Source organism: Hippocampus zosterae, chromosome 9 (assembly GCF_025434085.1).
Source record: "Hippocampus zosterae strain Florida chromosome 9, ASM2543408v3, whole genome shotgun sequence".
Classification (NCBI taxonomy): domain Eukaryota; kingdom Metazoa; phylum Chordata; class Actinopteri; order Syngnathiformes; family Syngnathidae; genus Hippocampus; species Hippocampus zosterae.
The window spans coordinates 20,716,534-20,731,770 of record NC_067459.1 but is presented as its reverse complement, the minus strand read 5'-3'; the positions used below and the strand labels follow the sequence as shown (position 1 = coordinate 20,731,770).

At 47.7% G+C, this 15,237-nt stretch overlaps 1 protein-coding gene across 7 annotated transcripts in view; it reads right to left on the bottom strand.

Moving 5' to 3' along the window:
• The window catches only part of celf4 (CUGBP, Elav-like family member 4), an 83,310-nt gene extending 68,317 nt beyond the window's left edge, over positions 1 to 14,993 (bottom strand). For 4 of the 7 annotated variants that reach the window (XM_052076732.1, XM_052076735.1, XM_052076736.1 and 1 more), the window contains exon 1: positions 14,143 to 14,992. In XM_052076732.1, the coding sequence (XP_051932692.1) occupies positions 14,143 to 14,431 (289 nt within the window). In that variant the 5' untranslated portion in view covers positions 14,432 to 14,992. Of the gene's footprint in view, positions 1 to 14,142 lie in introns of all 7 variants that reach the window. The other 3 variants (XM_052076731.1, XM_052076733.1, XM_052076737.1) reach the window with 2 other exon arrangements.
• Positions 14,994 to 15,237: the final 244 nt, after the last annotated feature.

Genomic DNA, 15,237 nt, shown 5'->3' with positions numbered 1-15,237 from the left:
GTATGACTGACAATTATTTAGACAAAATTTAGCTTTATCCTTGCAAGGGTCGCAGGGGAGGGGGGGGGGGTTGCTGGAGCCTATCCCAGCTGTCTTCGGACAGTAGGCGGGGGACACCCTGGACTGGCCGCCAGCCAATCGCAAGGGGCGTTTTACAAATATATATACAAAGCAATAACTTCATGCTACAAAATTCAAATCAGATGCGTGACAAAGACATTTTGTGTCTGGATCCATTCGAAGATTTCTGGAAATGACACGACATGACTTTCCCTTGCCGTTTGCGCACATTGAACAAGCGTCTTTTGTCGTCCGACTTGTCGCTCACTGCACGGTCAAGCGATGTGAGTTTTATGAGCCAGGGAGGGAGTGCGCAAGCAAGGGTGTCTATTTACTGTATTATAAACGCACTTATTAAGTTGCATGCCATGTATGTAAGTGGACTAATTCCATTACATCAAACGGTTTTATTACGATCACCGATGCACATCAATTGCTTCTCTCGCGCAGACCAAATGCTTTATAGGACGGGATGACAAATGTGCTTTTATACTGGTAAGCTATATGACTCCAGCGTTTGCCCGGTAAAGCTGCTTTTGTCAATGCACGTTTAAAAAAAAAATTTTTTTACTTTTTTGAATGGCCCCAATTGTGTCATTCAAGAAACTGCTTAACGAAAGAGATGACTCAGCCTGGACTTTGACACCTTCTAGCGTGCCATATTTTTGCTCCCCCTATAGCCTGAGTCTGCTAAAAATGGGATGATAATAGGTCAATTACCACACATAACAGTCATGATACAAAATCAGTTTGTAGCAATATTTTTTTACAGTAGATTATACTTTGACGGGATCTATCCGGCCTTCCTGTGTGGGGTTTGCATGTTCACCCCATGTCTACTTGGGTTTTCTCCGGGTACTCCGGTTTCCTCTCACATAACAAAACCATGCACGCTAGGTTAAGTGGAACAAAGTGTGATTGTGAGGACGAATGGTTGTTTGTCTACGTGTGCCCTGCGATTGGCTGCCAAACTGTTCAGGGTGTATCCCGCCTACTGAAGACAGCTGGGATGGGATGCAGCATGCGCCGCGACCCTCGTGAGGATAAAGCGGATTAGACAATGGATGGATGGAAGGATGGATAGATGCATGTCCACTTCAGTCCTATAGGTGGCAGTAATGGGCATTCTAAAGCTATTGCCACATGGCAGGAAAGCAAGCGTTTGGACAAACAAAACTTATACTTCCATCTTCACAGTTCAGTGAACCGAAGAAACACGCTTGGGAAATGAGAGGCAAACCCATGCAAGCACAGGACGAACAGGCAAGCTTCTGGTATGCCGAGCACGATTCCGCCGCGCTGCTTGTAAACACCTCGTGCTGTGAAACCATACAAACTCGAGTGATAAAAGAAGTGTTTTCTTTCTAGCCTCCTTCATAACATGACATTAAAATGTAAATTTCCATCTCTGACCCAATTAGAGGCAGTTGAACAGATGGATGTACGCTATAAGTCGGGAACACATGTCGAGGGGGTCGGGCCCATTACTCAAAAGTCTGTCTGCGGAGGAATCAGATGTGTCAGGGAGGACATAAAGTCTGGGGCGCCGGATCGCTCCCATGTCTTGTCCCCTGGGTAAAACACTTACAGGATAAAAACTCCCAATTAATATTCTTCTGTGCGCCTCTCCACTCGGCTCGCCCGTCTTCTCCTTCCCTTTCCCCCCGTCCCATTATCCTGCCTGGGCGGACATCCCGTCCTGTCCCGTCCCGTCCTCCTTGCCAACGTGCAAAAGCTGGAGATGAGAGGACGATCTGAACGCAGGAGGGGGAACATGAATCATTACACTTCCTGTTGTCCCATGCCGTCCGGGGGAGGAAGAGAGACGATGCCCGGGGGGCCCCGATTGATTCCGGAGATTTAATTGGGTTTATTAGCCAAGATGTTGGGCCCCGCGAGGAGGCTCCCGGAGGCCACCGGCTTCCTCCCGTCCCTCCCTCCCATTCCTCCCTCACCCGTTCCCTCTCTTCTGAAGGAGAACTCCTGCGTAATTGTTTTCCCTCCATCTTCTATGTCATTGTCAGATGGGTCCTGCGGGATTATTAGCAACCCCAGGTCCCTCAATAATTCATCCGGAGCTATTTATACACAGATGGAGAGTCCTCTAAAGTCTCCCCCAGTGAGCTTATCTGACGCTGAGACAGACAGAGAGCGAGAGACACATACAGAGAGAGAGAGAGAGAGAGAAACATGGCTACAAAGGGAATGCAGGCGAGCGATAGAAAATGGGAGTGACACACAAAGACAGTAAGAAGGATGGAGAGAGGCAAATCACAAAAAGAAAATGCAAAGAGGAGCAAAGCGAGTGTGACAGTGAATAAAAGAGCAAGAGCCAGCGACGGCAACCACGTTTTAGGTAGACACAATGACAACTTTTGTGGGGTTTCAAGGAGAAACTCTGCCTTGCCAACAACGTGAACAAAAGCACCATCCCGGGAATAGCATACCCTCACAGAACACTTTAATGGATTTTAATCTCCCCCCCTCCCCCCTTTACCCCATTTAACACAATTAGGCTGTTTGTAAAGCTAACATGGACCGGTAGTCACTCGCCATATTGGAAGGACACATGAAAGACATTCAGCCATTTCCATATATAGTACCTACAGACTGACATCCGTCCTCTACGATGTGGCAAAACCAACAAACCATCCGCCAGCCATTCCGGAAATCACTTCAGAATTTACCGACACACCAAGTTAAATTATTCGCGTTACACAGAATATGAAGTTTCTTCCGATCCCAGAGCAGGCAGGTACAAGTCTTAAAGATAAGGCGGCGTACGCCATTTGTAAGTGGTCGATAGACGTGTGGGCAAAGGAGACCACATGACCGCGGTTCCGATGTATCGACTCATTCGCGCGTAGCGTTCAAAAGCATTCGGCGCGCGGTGAGATACAGCATCAGCTCCCGTTCTCCACATGGGTCATCAGGCCACGGGAAATAAAGCAAAGAAGAGGAAGGCGATAAGGAGCACCGTCCCCCCCCGTGCCCCGGTTGGATGAAATGGTGGCAAAGGAGCGGCAGAGAGATGCTGAGCTTCACAAGACAGAGGCAACCGCCTGATTTTCGCCATCGTCGGAATACTTGACAAATTCAGCGTTTACTGCCTTCGCAAGCATTCACTGTTTCGTGAGGTACCGCTTGTATTGCCCAATATTGCGCTGAAATAAAATTCCTCTGCAGAGCTTGAACACAACTTTCCCAATTCTGTTTGAACAGAGGGCAGCCCGGCAGTCCAGTGGTTAGCACGTCGGCTTCACAGTGCAGAGGTACCGGGTTCGATTCCAGCTGCGGCCTCCCTGTGTGGAGTTTGCATGTTCTCCCCGGGCCTGCGTGGGTTTTCTCCGGGTGCTCCGGTTTCCTCCCACATTCCAAAAACATGCGTGGCAGGCTGATTGAACACTCTAAATCAGGGGTGTCCAAACTTTTTGCCAAGGGGGCCAGATTTTATGTGGTAAAATGTGGGGGGGGGCCGACCTTGGCTGACATTCTTTACATTGAACAACAATATTGTTCAACAAATTTTAGTAAGCCAGTCTGTTTCACATTTCCATTTTTATTTTAATTTCAACAATCTTAAGAATTTCTTTTGGTTCATTTGAAACAGGTATATCACATGCAACTGCTTATTCACTTGACTTTTTCTTAAACAGAAGTCTCCTGAGTGCAAATTGATTAATTTGAAACATAAAATGTATCACCATGACTTTTCAATAGTCACAAAACCTTTGACTCGAACAACAGGGAAATGAACAAGCAATACACATATCCACAACTGCAAGGATCATTTGAAATATGACATATCAGTCAATATAAACACGGAGTGATGTCTTGTTAACTCGTGAGTGATGCCCTCTAGTGTCTAAATGCTATTACTCATTTAGTGAATGCTATTACTCATTTAGCCACTAGAGGGAAGCAGTACTCTATGAAACATCACTCACCAGTCTACGAGACCTCAGTCAATGCAACACGTGTTCCATTGCGCCCAACCTGCGGGCCAGACGGCACTGATTTTATGACAGGGGCCGAGGGCCGGATGAAATTCGACCGCGGGCCGGATTTGGCCCGCGGGCCGGACTTTGGACATGGCTGCTCTAAATTGTCCCTAGGTGTGAGTGTGAGTGCGAATGGTTGTTCGTTTCTGTGTGCCCTGCGATCGGGTGGCAACCGATTCAGGGTGTCCCCCGCCTACTGCCCGAAGACAGCAGGGATAGGCTCCAGCACCTCTGCGACCCGAGTGAGGATCAAGCGTTTCGGAAGATGAATGAATGAATGTTTTAACAGAGCGATGCGTTCAGTTCTACGTTGGCTGGACCTCTTTCAGCATCAAACCGTGCTTTTGTCAATGAAGTCAAGTCAAGTGTATTATTTCGTCCCGATTCACGACAGACAAGATCTCAAGGCACCTTACAAATGGAGCAGGTCCAGAACCATGCACGGCACACATGAAAGAAAGCCAAACGAATCCCACATGGGGCAAGATAGGAAACTATATTACGAAAAAAAACAACTAATACGGTCCATTCTCAGCATTATTTGATTATTTTTTATTGATTTTTTTTAATTGCTTAACCCAAAGTAAAACCTGTAGGAAGAGCCGCTGGTGCAAAAGTCACGATTACATTCTTTTTGAGTTTTGCTTTAACAAAAAATAAACAAATCTGTATGCCATCATTTTATGATATTGCATAACTTGGGAGCATCATGGTCCTTTTCTTGTGGCGCATGTGATCTCTTTTTCAATTTGAGCGCTTGTGGTCGTAATATTTTGAAACCTGATGCTGGAAGCCGTGTTTATCATTTTTCTTGCGGTGCTCCATGAGAGTGTGTGCGTCTACATATTATTGATGAATAAGCTGCCCACCCCCCCTTCCCCCCTCCCCCGGCTCTCTCCCTCACAAACACACAAATACACACAAATTGTGCTCCGGGGGAAGCCATGTTTATCAAATAATGAATGCTCACGGACTCATGTGGATGCTAATACACACACACGCACACACACGCACGCACGCACACACCTCTATTTCTATCTATAAATTCCATGAACTCATTCCACAGCAAGTGGAGGGCTGCAAGTGGATGACCAGGATTGCCATCTCCTGTTCTGTGATTAAAGAAGCAAACTAATGGACTCCGTCCGTCTCATTGGGAACCTGCGCAGAGAAAAGGCAGCGATCTCAGCAACCATTAAATTGCAAATCTCCTAGAATTTGCTGACGGCTTTCTGTCCAGATCCTTCCCTGACTGAGCCGCGCATCGCTGAAGCACACCGAATGGTCAAGCACCAAACCCAGCTGAGCTCCGCCAGAGGGCAAATGCAGATAATGTAAGCCCTTGTTTATTTTCACACAATGGCGGGCCATGAAATTTCATGTCATTTCTTTTCAAGCTGCGACCTCGATGCAAGTAAGCCTGGACTGAAAACACCCCAGGAAACTCATTCGAGGATTCAGTCCGTGAACAAATCTGAAACCATGGTCCTCAGTCGGAAAAGGGTGGAGTGCCCCCTCCGGGTCGGGGAGGAGATCTTACCCCAAGTGGAGGAGTTCAAGTATCTTGGGGTCTTGTTCACGAGTGGGGGTAGGAGGGAGCGGGAGATCGACAGGCGGATCGGTATCGCTCTGTCGTGGTGAAGAAGGAGCTGAGCCAAAGGGCGAAGCTCTCAATTTACCGGTCGATCTACGTCCCAACCCTCACCTATGGTCACGAGCTATGGGTCGTGACCGAAAGAACGAGATCCCGGATACAAGCGGCTGAAATGAGTTTTCTCCGCAGGGTGTCCGGGCTCTCCCTTAGAGATAAGGTGAGAAGCTCAGTCATACGGGAGGGGCTCAGAGTCGAGCCGCTTCTCCTCCACATCGAGAGGAGCCAGATGAGGTGGCTTGGGCATCTGATTCGGATGCCTCCTGAGCGCCTCCCCGGTGAGGTGTTCTGGGCATGTCCCACCGGGAGGAGACCCCGAGGAAGACCCAGGACACGCTGGAGAGACTATGTCACCCAGCTTGCCTGGGAACGACTCGGGATCCCCCGGGGAGAGCTGGAAGAAGTAGCTAGGGAGAGGGAAGTCTGGGCTTTCCTGCTAAAGCTGTTGCCCCCGCGACCCGGCCCCGGATAAGCGGTAGATGATGGATGGATGGATGGATGGATGGATGGATGGATGGAGTCCGTGAACGATGATGAATCGTAATTCCGACCGCTAACCTCAAACGTACACAAACACTTGCGGATTTTTAGATCCCGCCCCTTCCCGAAAATGCAACGTCATTTCTTCTTCGAATCTTCACTGACCTAAAAATGAGCAAAGGGGTGTTGCTTAATGATTCGTGTACAATCCCGGCTAATATGGAGGGCCACACTTTGCTCCTGGGGTGTCTGAGAGCAGGCGGGGTTCGAATGCAGCTCTCTTCCAAAGAAGGTCATTCTCCTTTCTTGGCCCTACGATGGCCAGAGGGTGTAGCACTTAAATCTGGCAACGCTCACCCTTATAAATTACAGCAGAGGGCAGAGAGGTCAAAGCCTGGCATGGAAGTAGGCCAGAAGCTATCAATCAGCTGGGGCCGGCGAGGGCCACATCTGTCTCTGGGACTCCCTCCATCTTCTAACTCGTTTCCTCCTCCACCTCCTCCAGCTCACGGTCTTTCCCCACTCCTATCCCGCTTCCGCCTTGCGCTCACATTGTACAATCTCCCCTCTGCCGTGGATCTCCCCTCCACCTCTTTCACGCGTTCGCTTACATCACCCCGGTTTCGACATCTCCCTTCGTTTTTGAGCTCCGTGTCGTTTTTACACGCTCTTGCACCATCTCCCTCTGCAACGATGTCTTCTGCTCTATCTGCTCTCCAACCAGCGTAATAGAACCTAACGCATCTTCCGTGAATGGGATGCGAATATGATTGGAAAGATGAAGATATCTGATCTGCAAAAGTCAAATGGTATGGTTGCGAAGGAGAACATTTAAATGAAGCACTCTGGCTCATTCCTTCGCGCGTCACACATTTCTCGTGAGGAAATTTACAGTCGTTATGAAAGGAAAGAATTGCAAAGCTGCTCCGATTTGCTAGCGTCAGATGTTCTTCTCGCATCTGATCAAGAACGGTCATATTTTAAATGAAGGGTGCTGACTCTGGGAGTCTCAATCTGCAACGTGGTCTCACTCACAGCCCATAAAAAGGAACTATATTTTGCGAAAGAAGCCAATGCGTTTGTAGCATCATTCACCTAGCTAGGGTCCGGATCACACGTGCCACAAAAACTCCCCCAAAAATGGTCAACATCGATGGAGTGAGCATGTATGACATTTTGCCCTATTTTCTTTTACAATAGTTGTTAGTTTGACATCGTACAAGTGCCTGTTGTGTGAATTTCGAGGATGGAGTCAGATCTGACTCACCTTATATCTCAAGGCATGCAGCGGTTTCATCAGAAAATCGTATATGAAATTTAAGCTCTGGAAAAGGTACCGACGACCATTTTCCCCGAATCGGCCTTGGTTTTGAATAATGGAGTGGGATCTTTGGAAAGGCCTAACCCGCATGCCCACCTTCCTCTTACAAGTCTACGTGGTGCATTTTTAATTGGACGCATGAAATAAGCATGAAGGCAGATGGTTACCAAAAAAAAAAAAAAAAAAGTCTGAAATCTGGCCGCTTTTGCGTTCCGCGTAGCCACGGAGGATGGGAGATACAAACTGTAAATCCACAGAGGCCCAAATAGAAGTCTTGCCCGACATGTTGCGCATGCACGGAGATCAGCGACATGCGCTCTAGTCCAGGAGAAAAAGAGTACAAGCCTGAAGTAATCCCTATTCTTGCGAATCCAGCTGACAGCACCCCCGGATATGCCACTCTTGAGTTACGATTTGCCGTTTCCTGGACAATAAACAGCGACTGGGCTGTCTGGAAATGATCACTCTTTTCACAATGATATGAAATAATTGATCATCAAATCAGTCAAAGAGGCATTCGATAAAGTTCCAAACAAATACATGATACGCGGGGCAGAAAGCACGACGAGAATGATTGCGCGGCCGACGTGAATTAATGGGGCCACCGGCGCTGTTAGCGGTGACAAAATTAAAGTCTATTTTTCATAATACTGCTGTGTCATGCTGCTATTTCCTCATGCAAAGCTTTCTGCAGTGCAGGGCTGCAGCAGAGGGCTAAATTCATGTGCATAGCGAGGGCTCCATCTGCGCTCGCACGTGAAATATTAATATTACTATTAAACATAGACGCCAGCAATTGAGCATTCCTCTTTAAATGGGAAGCCCGCGCCGTTCTATTGTCCGCGGTATAATCACACATACATTTGGAGCGTATACATAGACAAAAGGGGGAAGGAGGAAATATGATAAGTGTTCAGGGTAAAAAAAAAATAAATAAATAAAAATCCATAAACACACAGACACAAACGGTGACACATTCCATAATATTTGTTATGGTACGAGCTGCGGAATGTATTTTGATGGAAGAAAATAAAAAGTTTGGGATAATCGTAATCAGCAATTGAGATGGCATCATCTAAAGCACTTTAAATCCTCTCGTCTCCACTCTTTATCCCCGACACGTGATCATGCTAGTTGCAAGAAAGAAATGAAACCACACTGAACAAAGGTGCAGCACAAAAAAATACAGTTTTGAAAACGCCGTTTTAACCACAGGCCACTGGTAGTGCAGACAAGCAGAGTACAAAAGTTGATTAAAGGGAGACAAAAAAAATTTATAAAATCAAATAACTAGCCATGGTGTCAATTTGTTCAAAGTTAACACAAAGATGGCGATGCAAGAGATTGGGAAAGAGAACCTATTTGAAAAGCTCAAGGAGCAAAAAGTTTTGATTCCATCTATTAAAAACTTCAAGCAAGGCAACAAGCACAACTTGAGGAAAGCGAGACTGGGAGAAGCATACGGAATACAAAAGGCCAAATATTGATGAAACACTGATTTTATTTTAAAAAACGCTGCGGGCGATTAGTTGAGCACAAAATGTGTAACGTTTGCATAGTCGGCTACACAAAAATGAAAAACCAGCCCAAACCCCCCCCCCCCAAAAAAAAAAAAACAGTACTGTATCGAGCTGTGTCTATCAGCATCTGCATTTCTCCACGGGTCAGAACCGCCATTCCACCGAGAGCTGTGCCTTTGCCAAGTAGAAACATTAAGTACACACTAATGCACGAGTATACATTAGGACCGCCGCGCGATCTCTGAACTCTTTGCGTTAAATGTTTTCTGCGGCTGAATGAAGTGGCTCCCCAAGATAATGTCATTAGGGAATTGAATTCTCAAAAGAGACGCACGTCAAAAGCGTCAACTCGAGGCCGTTCAGTCTTCATTCTGCCTCACCACAGTGAAGGTACCGAGGTCCAAGGTCCTGGAACGGTGTGCGCGTTTTGTTTCAGGAATACTATAATGTCAGCGATTTAAATAGTGCGACATCCTAACAGCGCGAGGAAGTGTCACCCCCCCCCCCCCCCTCCAATAAATGTAGAAATCATCTGTGCAGTTTGAAAATGATCACTGAACATTAACATGACTTTTTTTTCCAATTTGGTCTGGCTTGGCTGATCTATTCTGGTACCTTATTCACCTTTTCATGATGGAAAACAAAACAAGTGGATCAAATTATGGACAATTTGGAAAAAAGTAACATTATTCGTCCAACTGTTTTGTGACGCGATCCACATCCTTGGTCAATATTTTATGATACGAAATCAAAAAAAGTCAAATTTCCTCTGGCAGGCTCAACGAGAGACAACTTTTTGAATGGGAGGTCTAAACAAAAACCCAAAGTTATCAATGAGATTGAGGAATATATCTGGGTAACCCCCCCCCCCCCCCCCCCCCCCTGCCAGATTACAGTCTACTTGCATCAGGGCCAAAAGGGCCTACGACAAACCACCGCAATTAGATGAGGCTGCTGCAGATTGAAATATATTCATTCATTCATTCTTCAGAGCCGCTTGATCCTCACTAGGGTTGCGGGGGGTCTGGAGCCTATCCCAGCTGTCTTCGGGCAGTAGGCGGGGGACACCCTGAATCGGTTGCCAGCCAATCACAGGGCACACAGAGACGAACAACCATCCACGCTCACACTCACACCTAGGGACAATTTAGAGTGTTCAATCAGCCTGCCACGCATGTTTTTGGAATGTGGGAGGAAACCGGAGCACCCGGAGAAAACCCACGCAGGCCCGGGGAGAACATGCAAACTCCACACAGGGAGGCCGGAGCTGGAATCGAACCCGGTACCTCTGCACTGTGAAGCCGACGTGCTAACCACTGGACTACCGGGCCGCCCAGATTGAAATATATGCATCGCCAAATGCTTCCAATCAAACAGTTCAGATGGCCAAGGATTTAGCAACCTTGGCGGACGCCTACGCTTTCCCCGAGTGTTTCACTAGTTTTGCATACGCTATCTAGAAACTAACTCGCCCGGACATTACTTTGCGTTATACCGCTCTTAATTTTACTTTTAATGAGAGGAGCGCCGAGGTCAGAAAGTAGACGTAAGAGGACCGCTTTCCTGCCGTTAGCATGCTAATGTGTGCGCTAGCGCCATTCTTTGCCTTCCTCTTCAACTGCCCGTGTGACACACGAGCAAGCGGCTCCCCGCTCGGCCGTCTCGCGGTTCCCCGCGACAATAACAGACAACCGAGGCACCTTCTCCTCCTTTACAAATTAGATTCACTGTATTTCCTCTTACGGCTCCGCCCTTTTGTTGTTGTTGTTGTTGTTGTTGTTGTTGTTATTGTTTGACACTTCCGAGTGGTTCCGCAGCGTGCCTGGTGAGAGCAGGGTGGCGCTGCCGGCTAAGTGTACTTTTGTAAGTAGCGCCCCGTCCTCCGTGACACATGTTGCAGTGCTCCAGACAAAAACACCCCAAATCGATAGCGATGCATCTTAGTCGAAACAGGACACAAAAGTGGAGTCAGAGCGCGCATCGTAAGAGAAGCTGAGTGTTGTATTCTGGAAGGAGTCCACACACACGCACACACACACACACACACACACACACACACAAGAATCCCCAAAGCAAATGCAAGAGGAGATAGAGAAAGATCCCGCAGAGAGGATGATGCAACTGGAGTGAAATTTTTCGTCCGGTACGCGTGCTGCATTAACGCAGACCTGCAGGACAAAACGCAGGCGCGCACACGCTCTCGCGCACGCTCACAGCTTCATCTTTTTTTTTTTGTTTTGTTCGAAGGCAAATTTGGTTTCATCCTCCTTTCTGCAGATGGCGCTTCTCTAATGGTAGCCTGCAACAATCTAATTGCCTGCAATAAAACACAGCATGAGTCTTTCATGTTTTTTTGCTGCCGTGACTTTCTGGTTTTTACCAAAAACACAATCCGCACCATAATCTGTTGTGAGCCTTCTTCTCTGCAATATTCATTTCAAAGAGGCTAAAATGTCCAAATACAGACGATTAGATGCAACGGCCTTCACGAGCAAGCTTCTGTATCATAACGCATCTGCGGTATAGATAAGATACATACGCCCACTATTACGTCACAAAATATGGGCGGCATCTTTTAGCGTTTGAGTACAAAGATATTTTTGTTTGTTTGTCCCTCTTCGAGCAAACAAATTGTGAGACATCTCTCACCGAGTCAACCCTGAGCACCAAAACAATGACGCGAGAGCAACCTTTGTGCCGAACTCTCAGGCCGACTGAGTAGTAGTTGTACATCCAACAGCTAAGGTACAAGAAGAAATGACGTTCCATCCAACCCACTCACTTGAGAGAGAAAAACTAAAGTTGCTGACGGTTGTGTTGACAACAATCACGTCGATAGGATGATACGACCACGACTTCACACTTCACAATCAGCCGCACCTTTTTACATACAAATCCAACCGGACGGATTGTACGGACGTATAATCGAGCTCCAAGGCCGCCCCCCCCTCGTGTGCCAACTGTGCGTCTCAGACCCGCTGCGCTCGGTTGCTGCTGCAGCGGTGACCATTATAAATGGCCTCTATTAGCATGGCTCGGTCGCAGAGGGGAGAGAAATAAAATTATTGAGAGAATGTAGGCCTGCACCAGTGTCCCGGCGCCCCACTCCCAGACTCTGCAGACCTCTGTCCCCCCCACCCCCACCCTCAGTACCCCTCCTCCCAGTCCTCTGTTCCAAGGGGACAGAATCCTAAAGACTAGATTACCAGTGATACATGGAGTCATTATGGGGGGTGGGGGGGGGGGGGGGGGTTATGGCAATAGTATCACAGGCACAGCTGACAATGGCTATAATAGGGGTCTCTTTCTTCCGAGGCAGCATTACCATAGGGAAGGCTGCTTCTTCGCGCTTGTTGATACTGTAGAACGGGATAAGCAATGTTTATTACCTGCGCTAGCAGAAAAAAAAAAGAAAAAGAAAGCTGTGGATCAGTGAGCTGAAACTGATCTTATTTCTTGCTAAAAGTGCGTCCTTGTTAAGTAAAACGGGGCTAACGGTATTCCAATGTGAGGCGGCTATACATGGTTGGTTTTAACAACCATGATGTTTTTTTTTGTTGTTTTTTTTTTTAATAAAAGAGGTTGAAAGTGTGGAATCATGCCACATGTATGTACAGTTTCTGCTTCGTACTGAATCACATATGCAGGCTTAGGACCACGAGACAGCAAGATGATGAAAGGGCGTGAGGACAATTATAGTATAGCAAAAAATAATAATAATAATGATAATTGTTGAGCATTCTTAAGGACAGTTGGACAAACTTTTGAGTACCTCACACTGCCATGGAAATACTAACAATACACCGGAATCTAAATGGCTAAATGGAAAACTACAATTGCATGCCATCGGCAACAACAGATTTCACACGAGTGATTTGGAGAAAATATGTCAACCGCATGTTACAAAGAAAGTCTTAAGACTGTGCTTTAGAACACATTAAAAAGAAAATTGGGCTGCGACTGCTGCCTCCCTCCCTCAGAGTCACTTATTTGTGACGTGTGCACCTCATTTGGACAGTTTTGTTTTTTTTATATCTAGAACGTGGCTGGAAGGTGTTTGAGGTCCGTGCAGGGAACGCGAGTGAGTCAGTCAGTAGCTAGTGCCTCAAGCTAGTTAAAGTATGAGCACAGCGGGGACTCGCTAATGAAAGCGGGGAAACGGGGCCGTATATCGCGGTGAGGAGACTGTTCTTGGAATCAGCCGGTGAGCGTGCCAATAGTTCTGGGGCCACTGGTGATTAACCGTCCAACAGGGGGTCGACCACAGCTGTGCTATTAATAAAATATACCCCCCAATGCAAACTCTGCTCCTGTCTCTTTTGTTCTCCCGTGCCTTGACCGACCCTCTGAAATCATTTGTATGTAGTTTCCGAAGCCATTCAGTAGCAGAAAGTGATTTTTTTTCTTTCCCTAATGTACTTTCTTCTCCTGGGAGACGTCCTGCAGGTACAGTGGATCAATTACTGACCTCTCATTAAATGGTGATTTGCCTTCCCTTGAGAGAGGAAAATAAAGTACAAGTGGAAAGTACCATCGTTCCAATTGCGCCTAAACAAAGACGGGTCATTAGTATTACACCTCAAAGGCCACGTCCCATCAGTCGGAGACATTTGACATCATCTCATGAGACAGCCTCCATTCATAGCCAATCGAAGTGAATCCGTTGCGACCCCCCCCCCCCCCCAAAAAAAAAGTTTGACAGAATTCGAAGAATCGTGGAAAGCACGCCGTTAATTACGGACAGAGTACTTGAGTTGCGCGCGCGAGTGCACGGGCGACGCGCACGCGCACGCGCACGCACACTACGCACAGTGCTGCGGGCAATCAAACACAGCCTCGGGCTATTGCAATATGAAAACGGGAGTTTAATGGCCTGGATTTAGTCGAGTGAATCAAAGCACGTTTGGCAACGACCGGACTACAAAAGCTGGGGGCGCGCACGCATGCCGTCGTGACACTTTATGCTATTAAAATTTGGGACATTGGCTAAAGTCCAGCGACGAAGCGTCATTCTGTCTTTTTTTCTTTTCTTTTGTTGATACGTCACCCTATCAGAGTGGCGCTCCAGACGCCCTTCAATGTGTGACAGATGCCGGGAGCGTCACCCACCTTTGTGCATGCCCGTGAAGCGGTCCTTGAGCACCGTGAGCTCGTAGATCTTGCCAAACTCCTCGAAGAGGGGCCGCAGGTCCTTCTCGTCCAGGTTGCGGGGGATCTGACCGATGAATAGTTTAATGGCATCGTGGTCTTTCATGGGGATGGTGGCCGGGCAGCCCACCGGGTTGTGGTTGTGGCTTAATCCGTTCACTAGCCCGTTGGTGCTGGCGGAGACCACCCCGACCCCGACACCGACACCGTGCACCGCGGCGTCCACTTGCCCGTTGGTTAAAGTTGCCATCGTCGTTCAAAGCGGCCAGCGAGTTGAGGGCGGGTTGCAACGGCGGCGGATGGCGATGATGAGAGTGGTGGCGAATGAAAAGGCAAGGTTGCAAGTCTTGGGTCAAAATTCGCGTCCGAAAACAAGCCGCGCCAGAGGCTGATTTGGGCTCTCCGTCCTATCAAAGCCAATATTTACATTGATAGCAAAACACATGTAGCGTGCGGCCGCCCGAGTCGCATAGCAGAAACGCGTGATGCCTGTTCTGGTCCCGATGGAGCCTTTTGATTCCTTATGTTTAAGTCCTAATCAGAAAGTCGTTCATTGATATAATAAAAGCGAGGAAACGGCGAGAGAGCGAGCGTGAGAGAGAGCGAGAGAGGAGTTGAGAGACCAGATTTGGGGGGGGGGGGTTAGAGAGACTAAGAGAGAGAAAGAGAGACGAAGAGAGAGAGAGAGAGAGAAAGAGAGACGAAGAGAGAGAGAGAAAGAGAGAGACCAAGCGTGTTCGCTGCCTATTTACACCCACGTTCCCTCGTCCCAGCTTCTTGGCGCCCTTTCATTTTTTTTTAACATTCGAGTCGCTACGGGTGTCTTCTTGCTTTAAAGGAGCAGGACTGATCCCAACTCCGCCACAGTGGTGGGGAGGGAATAAAATAACCGCGCTGTAAACTTGGTTTATGTCGCACAGTAGCTTTTCTGCCACCCCCCTATTTTTTGATGGGAAGAGCGAATGGTACATTCCATCGAGGCAGAGCGGGTCTATAAATAGAGAACTATAGAGGAAAACGGTCTTTTGTGCTCCTCGCTCAGCAACTACACGTTCA